The sequence below is a fragment of the Asterias rubens genome, chromosome 10, assembly GCF_902459465.1.
Source record: "Asterias rubens chromosome 10, eAstRub1.3, whole genome shotgun sequence".
Taxonomy (NCBI): Eukaryota; Metazoa; Echinodermata; class Asteroidea; order Forcipulatida; family Asteriidae; genus Asterias; species Asterias rubens.
The window spans coordinates 756,319-773,768 of NC_047071.1; the positions used below are offsets into that span (position 1 = coordinate 756,319).

Below are 17,450 nucleotides of genomic sequence, written 5' to 3' on the forward strand. Positions count from 1 at the left end.
AGAATGACTGCATCGTCTGTGGTGTACTCGGGATGCATGCTCAATTAACCATTACGGACGTGAGAAGCAGATAATCGATGACGATGATTCCCCACGGTGGGCGATACGCAGCTAGCAACATACATGGGTGTCTGGTAACAACTGTATAGCGCCCTCTTTCGATTATTCAGAAAAGGAAGTCCTTCATCTTTGTGGTGTGGCAGGAGAATCTGTCTCCTTGGAGATGATGACACCCAATACAGCGAACTGTGTACAAACTACTTCTGATAGCACCCTCTTTTGAAACATTTCGTGTTATACTTACTATACAGCACAGATAATTCCTATATTATAGGGCTAGCGCAACGGCATTTAAAGGAAGAATGAATGAATGAAGCAAGTGTTAAAGGTCAAGTTTTAAGAGACATTATTATTTAACTGACATTATTTTCTTTGAAGTAATAAGTTGCTCACTTTTCGATTTCGAAGAAATTGTGTTCACCATCTGTGTTTGAGTTTGTTTGATGTAAATTATAATACTCTTTTTAGATTGGCTGAAAAATTGAAGGAAATTCAAATTAAGAACTGAATTCGAGCTTAACTTCTCGTCATTTATTCAACACACTATTGCGACTGAGACATTGTCAAACTAAGAGCGGTTGCCACCAACAACTTCAATGTTACTTCAAAGTATTTTGAATAGCCGTGGTCACTCCGTGGACGAGTCACATAGGCCTACATGGAGAATTCGAGATACTAAGTAAAGTATACTTGTTCATGGATTTGAGGGACACGTCGGAGGTCATGGGTCAGAAGGTCTTCCCTTGTAAGCGCGCAAAGGTTGATGGGCGTATGGCGCGCAAGCACGGAATGTGAAAGTGGGCGAGGCAGATGGACATAAAAAATAATATAAAAATATCTCAAACAAATTCGCCCCCCCCCCCCAAACAAAAAGGCTCAAAGCCACTATTGGTATGGGGTTACACAAAGAAATATATAACGAGAAAAAACCTAAGGGCAACTGAAGGTATGAATTAATATTCCTCTTAGGAAACATGCACCAGGTAAAGAGTTCCAAAGAGGTGCAGAATAAAGCTGTTGGAGTGGCTCATTGTTCTATATCTGTACTTTGGTACACAGCTACAACGAAGTAGGATATTTTGCGGTCGGATGATGCATTGCGATACCAAGTCAGCTTTATCCAAGTCACTTCATGCCTCCTGAGTTGAGTGTATAATCCATAAACCGACTTTCGAAAGTTACCAAATATTAGTTGCTGGTAAATGGAGATATAATTTGACTTTTAGTTAATAGCATAAGTGAACTTCTGAAACGGTGCCGCTCTAAAAAGCAAATGACCCAAGTGGTCACTGTTTCTGGAAATTAATGATGGCAGCATCTTTCTTGAAGGAGCAAACTGCTATCATCACCATGACAAGCTTTGTCTTCTGTTAATTTGCCTCAATTTATCTACGCCATACTGCCCCTTTAATGCCCGGAATGATCGTATTATGTGAAATATTAATCCAACTGGCGTCTTGCTGTCAACGACAGGACTTAACGCTTCATCACTTTTCATGCCAGAGACTTCTTTAGCACTTAAAGAAGCAGTCACGTTCTCTATAGTTAAAAAACATCAAAACGCTCAAATTCTTAAGGTTGCAGTTTTAATTGATGTTAAGTTAGACATCGTTGTGCTTGGTCTACCTATAATGGAAGCGTGACACATTAGAACAAAAGAAGACACAACAACAACAACATTGTTAATTGTCTGTTTCTTGAGAGGTATTGAGAACTTCTTATTAAATCTGTTAAAAGATTGCTTTGGGATTTTTTTTTCATTGAATGTCAGTATGTCACTCCCGAAAATTTACTTTATGCTAGTACCCTTTAAAGGCACTGTACAATTTTCGGTAACTATTGTAGACCATTGCCTAACTTGGTGTATCCCAACATGTGCAGTGAAAATTTGGTCTCAACTGGTCATCGAAGACGCAAAAAAAGTGAAAGAAAAAACACCCTTATCGCACAAAATTTGTGCGCTTTCTTAGGCCTAATGTCTTTTTCATCGGCTGATAATATACCTCCTTCTCAAACGTTACCTCAGAGGGACCCGTTTCTCACGATGTTTTATACTATCAGCAGATCTCCATTGCTTGTTACCAAGTAAGTTTTTATGCTAACAATTATTTTGAGTAGTTACCAATAGTGTCCAGTGCCGGCCTTTAATAGAGTTAGTGATCGTGACTGAAGGATCTGCTGTATAGATGTATTATACAAGACAGAGACCTCATCTACCGTTTCTAGACTCGTGTCAAGGCGGTCCCATTGAAGGCGCCTGTTTTGAGTTGAGCAACGTTAGGTGCAGTGGGTGATGTTGGTGGCGTCTGGCAAAAGGCAACGTACTAAGCACAGAAGGGGCACCATCAAACTGATAACGTAATCGCGAGGGGGCGCACTTATTAAAAGCGACTAATCACAGCTTTCGTTCGAGGCAAAAGGCAGAGTCCCACATTTCAAGAGAAGCCCCATTTCGCCGTTAAATGGGAAATGTCGAATGTCGCATCTAAATTCAAGCAATTTCCTCCTTTCATGGGATTTAGATAAACCTTGTTTAAACCATTTCTACCTCCATGTTTAAACCCACACTTTGTGGCATGTTGCGGCTGTCTCTGTCACTGTGAACCGGACAGACGTCATCTTATAAACACACATAGTCTGTATAACATTGAATATTAATTTGGCAGTTTGCATCGGGGATCAAGAATATTGATTTTTGATTTTACACATAACAAACGTATAAAAAATGAGTAAAACAAAAAATGAATGTTGTACGATAGTTAAAACGGGAAAAGGCAGAGCCAGCTCTACTATTTGCATGGAGGGCGCCCTCGATGTGCAACCAAGACTGATACTCAAGTTCAAGGATTGCTCCTTGATCCCACAATACGTTTGATTTCTGTCGTACACAATAAGTTTGATTTCTGTCGTGTACGAACACATCGTGTACGTACACGATACGTTTGAATTGATCGTGTACGTATATGTGGTGCAGTTCGCTTCCGTGGTCTAGTAGTATAAATATTTACACCACAATGATAAGTTCGATGCATGTAAGACAAATCCAGTCAGCTCTCACTTTTATATAAGCAAACAATTAGTTATACTGATACAAAAAAGAAGTTTGCATTTAGTTGATCATCCCCATGCACTGTATTGTTTTTCCTTTGATATTGGCTTCAATTGTAGTATCAAGGCATCAAATACAAACGTTTACACACAGCAAAAACTATCAAGTCAAAATCTCACAGTTTGAAAACTCAATTATTTGTAACTTTGAGTTAGAATAACGGTTAATAACCAACCTTAAAAAAGACATGTTTGTAATTAAAGTACTAGTCGAAGCTCAATTGTATCTGATGGTGTAAGGGTTTGATTCAGTTTATACAGACAACAACTGTGTTCTTTGAGCTTATATCTTAAAAGATAACCCAATAATATTACTTACTGAGTACCTATCAATCAAACAGAGGCCGCACAGTTGTGCATTCCTCCCCCCCCCCCTAAAAAAAAAAAAAAAATAGGTTGTTAAGTGCTCTGCCTGTCTGGTCCGTAAACAGCAACACTGCCCTATACATATGGTAATCAAACTATTTGTCAGTTCGATAAGCTATTGTGCAGTTTGTCAAGTTTTTACGGCTTTGGGGTGAACTGTTGTTGACTTCGCTCTATGGCAGGGAGACCCATGCATGCACACCACACAATCCTGGCTTGATCATTGTATTCATTCTTACACGTTTAGTTGTGTGGTTCTGGACAGGACACCGGGGCACACAAGGTCCATGACGAATGTTTGCAGGCGTTATTGTGATGTTGTAATGATCGTTAATGTCAAAGGAACCACTGCGTACCCTCTTGGCCCAAACATTTCCAAAGGAGACATTACAGATCGATACCGTTTTGTAATTGCTCTTCTACGACTTCTGACTGTCCCAAGGAGACAGATGATGGAATCTTGAAGATTGTGTGACCATCATAGAGAGCCATTAATGTTCTTCCTAACTCACTCCATAGTGTGGTCACACCTTGTGGTAGTCCGAACTGTTTCTGGAGTTCCACAACAATAACGGGGTGAGTACATCATATAAGTCCAATGGTGTTTATAAAAGTGTTGAATCCAACGGTTACTGACACAGGAGTCTGACCACCCTTGCTCCCACCTCACACATTATGAAAACTTGAGCACATACTCTGAAAGTAAAGATGCATTACACTCTTCGAAGTGTAAGAGTGAATGCTGAACCAGAATCTATCAATTAAATTAACAGTGCAGCAAATCGCCCCATTCACCGTTGATTTGGATGTGACTTGGCCCTTGCTCTATGATGTGACGATAGCATAATAAACACCAGTCAGAATCTGAATCAGAAATACTTAGACCAAGTCTCAGCTTAGAAACAATATTAAAAAAATATATATAAAAAACTACACAAATACTGTATTTGTCCAGTCCGTTAAACCATGGAGGTGTTTAAACCATGATTTAACAGCACTGAATTTGTATGTTCGGGAAATAATATAGTTATTGCTTAACACGTAATTTCCTTGAAATAAGAAAGCTATAAACTTTTATTTGTGACACCATGGTGACACCAAAGAAAAAAAAGAGAAATTAGTTGATTTGTCGTTAAAACATTGGAACTGGTGACAAGCGGGGAAATTTTTGCGGGGGCGGCTATTTTCGAATGTACTGAGAAATCGTGCACGCCTGTCCTTAATTTTGTTATTCGGTCAAAAAATGCATAGACTGATTACGAATAATACATGAACAGTAGGCTTACTGTAATCGATTTAATGTTTTGATCCCATTGAAGGATGCCACAATGAATAAGGGTTCTGACCATAGAGTAAGGACAAACTTGTTCTGACCAAGGGGACTCTCACAAGCCCCCACCCTCTGTGTGACAACACTAGATATTGCTATGCCTATCATAAGCTAACTGAACAGTAACTAACATGACAATCAAGCCATATCCATCAATTTGACCGTGATCTTTTAGTTGTGATGTGTGTCTTTCTAAAAACATTGGTATAATTTAATCTGTCATGCTTGTGGCGTGTCATGGCCGAGCGGTTATGAGCACCGGACTCGAGCTGTGGCGTACAAGCAAAGTGTTGGTTCGAGTTCCGGTTGATGGCACTTTTGTCCTTGAGAAGTAATACATACTAAATACTGAATAGCCCAATGAATTTTGACGGCTTTGATATTAGAAATCAAACGTACATTCAGCTGTTAATAATCATACGTTTTGAATGTAACATGGTTTAGATTTTATCCAACTGAGTTAGTCCGCAAGATGAGGGCGTGCTTTTGTTGCTCTCCGTGTTGCACGACTGTTTGGATGTCAACACGTTCTTGATGGGCTGAGCTTGTTGGTTTTCAGAGGAACTTGACAAAGCCACTATTGATAATTACTCAAAATGATGATAAGCATAACAACTTTCTTGGTAACAAGCAATGACAAACTGTTGATAGTATACACAATATTGTGAGCAACGGCTCCTTCTGAAGTAACGTATTTCGAAAGAGCTCATTTCTCAGTCATATATTTAAAGTATTTTGTATAGCCCGAAGCCATTTTTTTTTAGACATCTGAAAGCAAACAAATGTACGCACCAAGTGTGTTTTTCCTTGAATACTCTCTTGCAACTTCGATGATCAATCGAGTCCAAATTTCCACAGATTTGTTAGTTTCTGCATATGTTGGTGTGACCATGGAGATGTTGTTAAGTGACTGTTTAAGGCACGGGGAACTGGCTTTGAAGATCTGTTGAATGAATCGTTTATATCGTAATCTGTAAGGTGGGTGAACAGAGTTCGGCCAATCAGAATTACGCTAAGCAAAATAGTTTTAACAATTTTAACAATACAGTTAAACAATAATAGTTGAACAATAATGTTGCTCATCAAGTGAGAAGACTGGTCGTTGACAAACATCTGCATTTTAAAAAACATCACCAACTTTTGTTTAATTTGATTTTGTGTATCTTTACAGAGAGAGTCTACAAACTTTGTTAATCAATTGTTCGAAATATTCGGATACTTGAATTGGCAATATGGCAAAGTCGATACCAACGCGGTTACTTGGACACTGCCTCGTCCTTTTGGCGATTACTCGAGTAACCATTAACGGCTTCGAGTTCTACTGTCTGGACTCGATATCTCAATGTGATTGCGACCAGACGAAACTTCACGTGGACTGCTCCAATATGGGTTTCAATGACGTACCCCTTACTGATATGCCCAACGACACTTCGTCATTTAGTTTTGGCGGGAACAACCTCGCTGTTCTATTTCAGGACACCTTTGTTAAATTTAAATCATTATTGAGTCTTTCTTTGGATAAAAACATCATTGGATTCATTGAATCCGGGAGTCTGGTTGGACCATCGAATCTTAAGAGATTAGATTTGTCCGGCAACAGACTGTCAACATTCCCGTTAGCCTTGCGTGTCCTGACGTCATTAGAGGTTCTTAATTTGAGCGGGAATGCTCTGGCTTACTTGTCCGCAGACGACTTTCAGTACTTCCCACAACTGGAAACTCTGAGGCTTGAAAACAATGCAATATACTCTATCCCCGGGACGATCTTTGAACCATTGCCTAATCTCAGCCTCCTGTACTTGAGCGGGAACTTGCTAAGCACCGACCCGATTGGCTGGTTCAAAACATGCACGGTGCTTACCCATCTGAGTCTGTCGTACAATTCCCTTCCTTTGACCTCCAGTGTTGAGGACTGGTTTGAGGTCAGTTCGAATATCCCTCTTGAGGAGTTACAGCTTGTTGGCAACGACATGGAAGCTGTTCAAGAGGAGACTTTCAGGAGCTGTGTTAATCTGAAGGAGCTGCATCTTGATTTCAATCATATTGAAACAATCGAGAACGGCAGTTTTAAAGACCTGGTACAGCTTCAAAATTTAACCCTCGGCTCAAATCATCTGACTGAGTTACCAGATGGCCTGTTTCAGACCACAGAGGGCGTTTTAACCCTTACTTTGAAAGGGAACGCTCTGTCCGAGTTGCCATCTGTCTTATTTGATGGATTGAGCCAGATGACCGAGCTGAATTTGGCGGGAAATCGGTTGGTAAATGTGTTCACCACTTCGTGCGTTGAAGCCAGGAACACTGTGGTTTCTTGCGTTTCCAGCTCACCATACTTGCCCGCATTGACTAGCCTGTATCTAGAAGGAAACTCGTTAGCCTCTGTGCCCGATGTTGCTAACTTCAACAATTTGGTATCACTCGATCTTAGTAATAATGTATTGACACACATTGTAGAGTATGCCTTCAATGGAACATCAATGAAACTGATTCATCTCCACGATAACCTGCTGTCGACGATATCACTCGAAAACTTCCAGCATTTGCCTGATTTGGAGCAAGTGACGATCTCCGGTAACGAATGGGACTGCAACTGTTCGCTTCATTGGTTAGTCGACCCAGAGGCGGATAAGATCGTCTGGAAGGAGGCTCTATTCAATGACATTATCTGCTCCACGCCCAATATTGCCAAGTACCTGGACCTACCAACCTTGTACCTCTACCGTGAGTCTTTTCGAGACAACGGGCCCTTCGCTTCGTGTAAGGTGGTGGATTGGGTAACCATCGTCGTCATCATTGCAACTTGGTTCGTAGTCGGGGGTCTTGCATTGATATGTTACCTCCGGCATACGGTTAGCTATAGAAAAGGGTACCACACCCGGACTGTGAGGAAAAAGGTTAAGCTGCCGGAGAAACCAGCGTCAAGTCCACTCCCAACCGCCGCCTTCCTGAACGCTGGTTCCACGATTGATGAGCTGGATAGAAGCACCGCCACTGACATTACTTATGTTGCGAGTCCAAGCAGGACTGAGAGCCGTATTAATGAAAAATCTAAAGACAAACCAACCATTACTCCGATAGAAGTTGACACGCGAGAAGTCCCAGGATCTAAAACAATCAAACCTCCGAAATGGTCTGTTGCGGACACACCAGTCTAAACTTCAAAGTGAGTTACTTTAATTTACTCAGATTACAACCTGCTTCAACATCAAAAATTCACTGCAAAATTGGGGTGTTAGTTGTCACAAAATATATATCTAAGAGAGAACCAAAAATAATCACATGGTGTTAAAATAAAACCAGTAAACATGTTGTTTCGGTAGCCATAAGTGTTATTTTAACACCCTGTGGTGTACATTTTTATTCTCTCTTCGGTATCTATAATGTGACAACACCCATGGTGTCAATTTTAACACCCACATCTACTATATCGTTTCGGTACCCGCTGCCAAAATATAGGATTCGAACTGCCTCTAGCTACCGGGCAATCTCGTTAGTCTAGTTGGTAAGACACTGCTCTAGAATTGCAAGGGTCGTGGGTTCGAATCCCACCTGATTAATATGGCTGTGATTTTTTTCCACAGGACTCGGGAGAGTGCTGAGTATACAGTGCTAACACACATCGGTGTATGGGTTAAAACCAAAATTAATACCCCAGTTTTTGCAGTTTTCATTGTTGTGACTGGTGCCCCACTCAAAAGAATTTTGTCAAGCTGTATTTTATGTTTGATAGCTAAATGAAATTGGGCTCAGACCACTCCCCTCCACCCACAACCCAAATTAAATCCTGGGTGCGTCACTGCTGGTATTTTAAAGTATGATTCTGGTTAGACCACATCAGCCCTCAACATGAAAAAATCCCAAACCAATAAAATTTTTAGTAACTTTGGAAAGTTTTTTATTTTTATTTATTTATAAAGTAAAGTACATGTATAAATTGACTAATTTGTAACCTACCCACTGTACAAAAATAGACTTAAAGTTGTAAATTTTGAAGAGCCCAGTTGTTTTTTAGTGGATTCTGATAGAGGATGACATGCTCTATCAAGTGATTTTCATTTCATTGACTTTTGGAATGATGCGTTATTTCAAAAATTGGGTCAAAGGTCACGATAGCATATTAAAGATCATAGTGACTTGTACAAAAATAGTCATAATCTTGTAAATTTTGAAGAGCCCAACTGTTTCTTAGTGGATTCTGATAGAGGAAGACATGCTCTATCAAATGATTTTTTATTTCGTTGATTTTTAGAATGATACATTATTTCAAAAACGGGGTCAAAAGTCACGATAACATATTAAAGATTACAGTGACCTACATTTCAGAAAATTTATTTTTGATGAAAGAATTGATTTGAGCGTGCAATTCTCATCAATTTGATACAAAATTTGCATATATGTGATAAAAATTGACATGGTTATGACATATTTTTACCAAAAAGGTGGTATTTTACCCTAAAAAGGTAAGATTTTAGTGGTTTCTGCCCTGACCACATGGAAAGTCTGATCAAGCTGAAAATTGGTGTGCATTCATTGCTCATTAGGACCTACAAGCACAGCAATTTTTATCAAAATCGGAAGACATGAGGTAAAAAAGTGCGTTGGTCTGACATGGAATATGACCCATATACGTACATGTACAGGTAGTTAGTTAACTGCACAATGTAGTCTTGTCATGTCACAAAAGCTTTGTGACGGTCGCGTGATTTGTTTTAATATTGACTTCAATCTCCACAAAGTAGTTTACAATTTTTATATTTTTACATTGCGCACATTAACAATAACATGATATATATATTTTTTGATGCAAATGAAAACTACTATTCATAAGGTCATCACCCACATTCATGTTTTTTGTTTTTCGGCACAGAAGAAAACAAATGCGACTGAAGGCATACAAGCGTTAAGGTTTTTAACATGGTGAGTGTGTTGACTAACAACACATTCATTGTTGTTTTCTAAACCAAATTTGTGTTTTAATTTATTTTGTATTATATCATGCACATTTCACTTGCCTTAGAATTCCAGGTTATTTTAGAATTAAATTAAATCAGTTAATGATTTGAAATGATTAAATATCTGATAATTGAAAGAGTTTGTTTTCTGCCAGTCTCCTGTGTGTGTGTACATTTTGGTTCATTGTCTTGTACCATTGAAAGTGTTTAGCTATTCCATGTTTGTCTCTATATGCGCATGATGTGCAAGCGTGTCCTTCAACAGTCGTAGTCTGGCTACGTCTCTGTCTTCATTCTGCAAAATGATCAGCAATATTTAAACGTTTTCAAAGTACCTTTATTTCGACCCGTGTTTTCCAAACTGACGGTCGGAAGCAAAGCTGCTGGGATTACGGGGGTGGGGGGGGGGGGAACCTCTCATCACAATCAATGGGGATGCACCACTCAAAGAGAAGCAGGCATGCTCGGAGCCTCATTAATTATCACCTTTTATGTGAATTAAACATTTTAGTTGCCATGGATCGTTGCACAAAATGGTCCACTAATATTGTGCCCCTTGGGTTTGTTGACTTTGCCACATTATTTTACTAGAAAGTGTATGGTAATTTTTCCAAGTCTGATGACCAGTTTAGTCGTTCAGTTGATTTTTCCGTTGTTAGGGATGAGCCAAACGGCTAAATATTTGTAGGAATATAAAAGAGCAATTTAGTTTAGTATTATTCGGTTTGTTTTCAAGAAGCGGATAGACTTTAGCAGTCGGCAAAATAGGGCAAAACGCCGGGGCTATGTTTCCAACATGCTCAAAGTTGAAAACAATGAAAACATGTAAAACCACATGTGAGGATCGAGGCTGAACATGTGAGGATCTTGTTCAATACTTAAAACAAAGTGAATAAATAAATAACAATAATTATATAAAAAATGCTTGTCGATTTGAAAGCGTATCCTTAATAAACATGCTAACCAAAAAGACCAAGACTTTTTATTTGTTTTTACGGATGTGAAGAAACTTAAATACTATTTGAAAACATTTTACACAATAGTGCCTTTATTCGGCATTGACTCTTCATAGGGATAGTTCAAGAAGCACCCCATATGATACAACATGTAGACAAATCATAGAAATCTATATTTTGACTTACAGGATCATCTCATTTGTTGCAATTTACTCGGATTGGTTTAATGGTGTTGAGTGAATGGATCAAATGGATAAAAAACAAGAATTTTGGGTTAAACTTATCTGAAAGAAACTGTGCGTGCATTTTCATGGACCTCTTTATTGAAGTTTTCTAAAAAATGAAATGCTTGGAATTTATAACTATGGTGAAAATGCTAATAAATTCTGAGCTACTTAAACAAAACAGATACAGTGTATACAATTAAACTACTCGATGTAAATATCATCTAAAGGAGGTGGTATCATTCATGAGATATCGCCAGTCCGTAGCACTTACGTAGAAAGAACAATACGTTATAGGAATACACAATCTGACTCAGATTGAAATTTTTGAACCCCTCTTTTTAAAGTCACATTCCGGTTGAGAGGAATCCAAAATGCTTAATAATCAACAGTTGAAGTACATTTACCAAGTAAGTTTTTTGCTCGGTCTTCGGTGATTAACTCTTGAAGTAGTTACCAACGGTATACTTTCTTGAAGTAGTTACCAACGGTATACTTTCTTGAAGTAGTTACCAACGGTATACTTTCCCTTTCTGGTTTTTTTTTTTCAGTGAGCAAAGATACACAAAAATTCAACAACTGTATTAGAGTATCCGATGTATTCTTGCATGCATAATGAGTCCTCTTGTTTTTGGATTTTGAATTATTCTATGATAACACCCTCTATGACGTAAATTCACCAATCAATTTGTTCGGGCATTTAAAGGAAGACTTTATCACTATGACCGTTGGGATTCCAAATTTGCTTAAAGGCAGTGGACACTATTGGCAATTACTCCAAAATAATTTTTAGGATAAAAACTTACTTGGTTACAAGTAATGGAGAGCTGTTAATAGTTTACAACATTGTGAGAAACGGCTCCCTCTGAAGTAACATAGTTTTCAAGAAAGACGTAATATTTGTCACGAATTTGATTTCGAGACCTCAGAATTAGAAATTGAGGTATCGAAATCAAGCATCTAAAAGCACACAACTTCGTGTGACAAGGGTGTTTTTTCTTTCATTACTATCTCTCAACTTCGACGACCAAATGAGTTCAAATTTTCACAGGTTTGTTATTTTATGCATATGTTGAGCTACACCAAGTGCGAAGACTGGTCTTTGACAATTACCGATAGTGGTGTCCAATGTCTTTAAGTAGAACCATCCTACGCTGGGACGTCAAGGTTTTTGTTTTGTAGGAAGGTCTTCACACAATTCCAATCGGTTTAAGTATCTCAATTAAAATACAGTTATAGATGTCCACTATTGTACGATCGTTGTGAATAAAATTAATAATGTACTTCTTACAACGGCGTGACGTCATTGTACAGAGTGCCTTACTGATCGCCAGTACAGTAAGAAATGATAGATACGGCGGGTGAATCGAACATGTAGGGTGAGACACGCATGGTTAACCTTGCATAGACATATCAGTTGTACTATATTTATGGCGTGGTTTAAAGGATATGTCTGCTTTTTTTTTGAAGCAACACATTGCCTTAAAATTTATCGAAATATTGCTGTTTAGATTTACCTTTGAGAGCCTATCCCTTTAAAATAAGGGACGTACATGTGTATACGCACTAAAGCATACAACGTGTTGTTATAGTGAGCACAGTGAAAAAAACATATAAACTTTCCTCTGGAAATACAACCAGTGGAACTATAGAGGCCGCCATTTTGTAGAGGCAATAGAATTCATAACTATCGCTTTTTGGCCCGACAGAAAAGCCCACTTCAAAGCCAAAGTGGCCCTTTAAACAGCGTTCGTTTTTTTATTGATGTCACACCTCTAGACTACTGAAAGAAAGAAGATTTAAGGTCAGTGATATTTTTTCTGCTGTAACCGTTTTAACGTTGGATTTATCCACACATAAAACTTGTGACCGATTATCAATGTTTGCTCTGAAAGGATACGTTTTTTGTAATGGTGTTTACAATACCTTCTTTTTGTAATGTTTACAAAGCAATGTTTACTCACAAAACGTAAAGGATAGACAAACAAAAACTGATCGTGTCGGCGATTAAATCCGTACGATCCCTCATGATGGGTCATGCGTTCATGTTGTGAATACCGATCGCATGAGGGCGCCTTCAAGGGCTAACTTTCAGAGCCGTTAACACGGTAGATTGGGCCCCTGTCTTTATCCGCACGGGGATAGAGACAGGTACCTGCTACTAAGATCCAGTGATTCCATTGGGCTTTGGATACAATGATATCATTGGATAAACGTGCAGTGACATGAGCTTTCCATAAATGCCCAAACAGTTCACTTCTATCACGTCCACAATAGACTTTGACTGCGTATCTAAATGAAATTAATGTAGGACAAAGGTGGATGTACACGCCGGCTGGAGGCCGGTCGGTCTCTGGCGTTAATATTCACGAGCCTCGAAGTATGACGTCAGATGTTGAGGCTATACACAACAATGATGCGTCACTGCTTTCTCTATCCTCGATCCCTCATCAGATCCACCCCGCATCCAGAAGTATTTTTAGTTACAGGACGACACCTCTCTCGATTTCAACACAGAAACAGGGCCCAATTTCATGGCTCTGCTTACCGCGGAATTCTGCGCTTACGTATCATAGAATTGTGTGCTGCAAGGGTTGCGTAAGCGCAGAATACTGTCGTAAGCAGAGCCATGAAATTTGGCCCAGTTCTTAACCCATGATAATTTATGCTGTCGAGAGTCTAACGACGGATGGTGTCACGGTTTCTATGTCACTAACCGTTTCAAGTTGCTGGTATAACTTTTGTAATATGAATTTGTAATAATATGAATAATATAATATGCCCCTTGCAGTTGATGCAAACAAACGTCATCGCATGCGTGCATGGCGGTACACTTGTGGACAAGTCGTTTATGGTCCCATGCGGTAAAATAGTGGAGTTGCAGCGGCGCTTTCCGCGCGAAGTGCTGGTTGCGCGACTACTGCGCGCTGCCCGACTCTACAGCAGTGACAACTCGGCTATCTCACCGCGTGGGACCATAAACGACTTGTCTACAAGTCTAGCATGGCGGAGGTTCCCTAACGACTTACCAAAATATACTTACTATTGCATCTGATAAGTTGACGTAAATGTAGCATGTAAAAGTTTCATAAGAGTGAATGGGATATGGTTGTTGATTTGTTGATGTTTTCAGAACTAACAATTTCGTGCAAATAAATACTAATGGTTCTGATAAAACGTTGCCTCATTACATGGTTTGAAAAGTTGTTGAAGTATGTTTTAGTAGAGTGTTTTTAAATAGCATTGCCCGGTAAAGCACAATGAAGGGGTGGACACTTTGCATTGCGGGAATACAATCAAGTGAGGTTGATCAAGCACCGAAACAAATTGTTGTTTCTTCCGATATTGACAGGGGATGAAATGGTGTTTCTCATTAATTTTTTGCACAAAACAAAGAGAAAACAATCGAAAGAGGTGGCCATGATAGTCACTTAAAAAATGCAGTAAAAATGTTTTGAAACCCAAGTAAGCCCTGGTCACCGTAAATCATGAAACATTTTACCTCCCAACTAAATCACAATGACCCCCCCCCCCGACATAGACTTGAGATCACGGAAGTCCCTCAATAGATTACGTACACGAGGGAGTGGACGGGACGATGCAAGGCAAATTTTGCATTGCATCGATGCTAAAACAAAAATGAATAAAAGGCTCCCTGAGCGATAGACTCAAACGCGAAACTATATTATTTATTTTTCATCAATTAATATGAAATTTCAGACAGAAATATTTCAAAGGATGTTTTCTACTATCATCATCATTAGACCGTTTAAGTTTTTTTGTAAATCTGTGATCTTCACGATTTGTGTTTCTTACCAATTCTGTAACGTTCCTAAGTTAGGACGAGTTAAGACCAGTCCTAACTATTTGTGAAATTTACCCAGGTCTCAGAGAACAACGAACTTCATTTCCATGTTATATAAATCATACATAGATCATTGTAATTTAAAGTGTTTCAACAACAAACACAAAAACACACTCCGCAAATAAACAATCAAATGACAAGGAGATTTAATTATCTTTATTATAATAAAATGGCTATAAAATTTGTTATAACTAATGTCATCTGTTAGCGAAAATTCACTGACGTCATTGTGATATTCAAGCAGTATCCATTCCATTATTTATGTTAAAATTGTAGGCCTATGGGGAACATCTGTCGAATTAATAAACCCAATGTAAATTCAAATTTCACCCTTAAAATGATACCTCGATGTTTAAAGGCCATACATTTACTATGTTATTCTAATGAAATTTCAAGAACAAAAGTACCATCTTCTATACATTGTTAATGGACCTGATCGTATTTCACTGAAAGAAGGGTAGAACTATACGTTTGGTTTTGCCAGTGCTATTTTGGTTTTGCCGTGACAGTTCTGGGCCACCGTATACGTCAGCCGTTATCCAACAATAATAGAGAGGTTATGAAACATTTTGTAAAATAATGAGCTTCCAGATAGAGCCTAGTCCCACGATATAGTACTTTGGCTTTTAATTACAATAGGCTTGGATGTGTGGAAATACGTGTAGTCATTTTTCAAGTTGTAAACAACTCGCCGCAATCGTACGATTTCGATGACGTGTGCTCAGAATCAGCGTAACGAATTTGTAAACGGGAAAGGGGCGCAAGCAATTTTTAATATTGTGTTTCATGAAAACTTAGGTCAAAGTTTGATCGGTTTACTGCCATTTTTAAAGTCATTATCATTACCATCATCCTCATCGGGCTGCAATTTGTTTGTGTATTCAAAACACGGGAATCCTTATGGAAACAAAAACAGGAATGGAAATTCTATACTACAGAGAAGAACAAACATGCCATCTGGCTGTGTTGATCCATTGTGGGTTAAGCTCTCCCCATGAAATTTCCATTAGTATCTCATTACCCACAATAAGTCATTATGGTAATTAAATTCTGCATGGGATTCATGAACCATTCGTTTGGGGTAGTTCTTACCAGACAAAATGTAACAGTAATGCAATATTTTTTTCGTTTGGGGTAGTTCTAACCAGACAAAATGTAACGGTAATGCAATATTTTTTTAGTCGGGAGCTATATTTATTGCTACTACCTTGTGTTGTTGAGACAAAATTATGTACTTTGTGCGCCTGGAAATTATTGCTGCCTCGAACCCCACGACAGTGTATTGTTCAACTGAAAAAGAGAAGTTTCGCAAGTGTACGGATACACGACCGATACAGAGGCACTTTGTGTGTCCATGTGAAGCGTATCTGCGACCATCATATTTTGCATACAAGTTAGCAACAGATACGGGAGCTCATACACGTCGTAGTTGTCCTGGATAAAAAAAAAACATTTCCAACGGAATTGCTTTCGCTGGTATCGTGCTTGATATACATGTAGATAAAAATTTTGTAGTCATTTTGCAAGCAAAACGATGAGAAAATGCATCATTGTATAAAACACGGGGTCTCTACGGGTCATATTTGTCAGAAAAACACTCATGATGAATGCGAGCGCATTCAAGTGGTTGCGAAACAAAATCCAACACGCGGCTGACGTGAACGGATACGGTTATCATAATATCTGTGTATCGGTATCCACACGCTTGCGAAACCTCTGTTCGAACATCACAACAAACTCGTTCTACTTACGTTCTGAAAATGTAGTCTTGGTGCAAGACGTTGCTATTCACTCTGTCACTCAACTATCGCGATCTCCGCTTGCTCCCTCTTCGCCGCGCACATATTGGTCTAGCAACAAGGCTACATTTTTCAGAACGTAGTGAAAATGATATAATAATAAATGTCAAATTTGCATCGGGGATCAAGAATATTAATTTTTGTTTTTACCCATATACTGACGTGTGTTAGCACTGTATACTCAGTGCTACCCCAAGTACTGGGAACAAATATCACATGCATATTACTCGGGTGTGATTCGAACCCACGACCCTTGCAATTATAGAGCAGTGTCATACCAACTACTGAGATTGTGTGTTAGCACTGTATACTCAGTACTACCCCAAGTACTGGGAACAAATATCACAGGCATATTACTCGGGTGGGATTTGAACCCACGACCCTTGCAATTATAGAGCAGTGTCATACCAACTACTGAGATTGTGTGTTAGCACTGTATACTCAGTACTACCCCAAGTACTGTGAACAAATATCACAGGCATATTACTCGGGTGTGATTCGAACCCACGACCCTTGCAATTATAGAGCAGTGTCATACCAACTACTGAGATTGTGTTGTTAGCACTGTATACTCAGTACTTGAGTAGTGAAAATGAGTTCGGTATTGAGGGGGATCAGTTAAAAAAAACTAGTGCCGACCAAACACCAAGTCAATCCCCAGATCTTGAAGCGTATCTCTTCAAAGAGACAGTTTACTACACACAGTTTGTTGACTATAGCTCATTCTGTTTGTGTACATGGTTACACTAGTCTGAGCTCAGGCGAGACAGTATTACCTAGACCTTTTCTT

At 39.0% G+C, this 17,450-nt stretch overlaps 1 protein-coding gene across 1 annotated transcript; it reads left to right on the forward strand.

The window, feature by feature from the left end:
- The first annotated feature begins 3,721 nt into the window (after positions 1-3,721).
- LOC117295793 (insulin-like growth factor-binding protein complex acid labile subunit) lies at positions 3,722-8,311 on the forward strand. Its single transcript, XM_033778551.1, has 2 exons — positions 3,722-4,110; positions 6,036-8,311. The coding sequence occupies exon 2, from the start codon at positions 6,097-6,099 to the stop codon at positions 8,017-8,019; it is 1,923 nt and encodes a 640-aa protein (XP_033634442.1). The 5' UTR covers positions 3,722-4,110; positions 6,036-6,096; the 3' UTR covers positions 8,020-8,311.
- The last annotated feature ends 9,139 nt before the right edge of the window (positions 8,312-17,450 follow it).

Bases quoted from the DNA above. Each gene is read 5' to 3' on its own strand.
- LOC117295793 (XM_033778551.1), top strand. From the start codon at position 6,097: ATGGCAAAGTCGATACCAACGCGGTTACTTGGACACTGCCTCGTCCTT.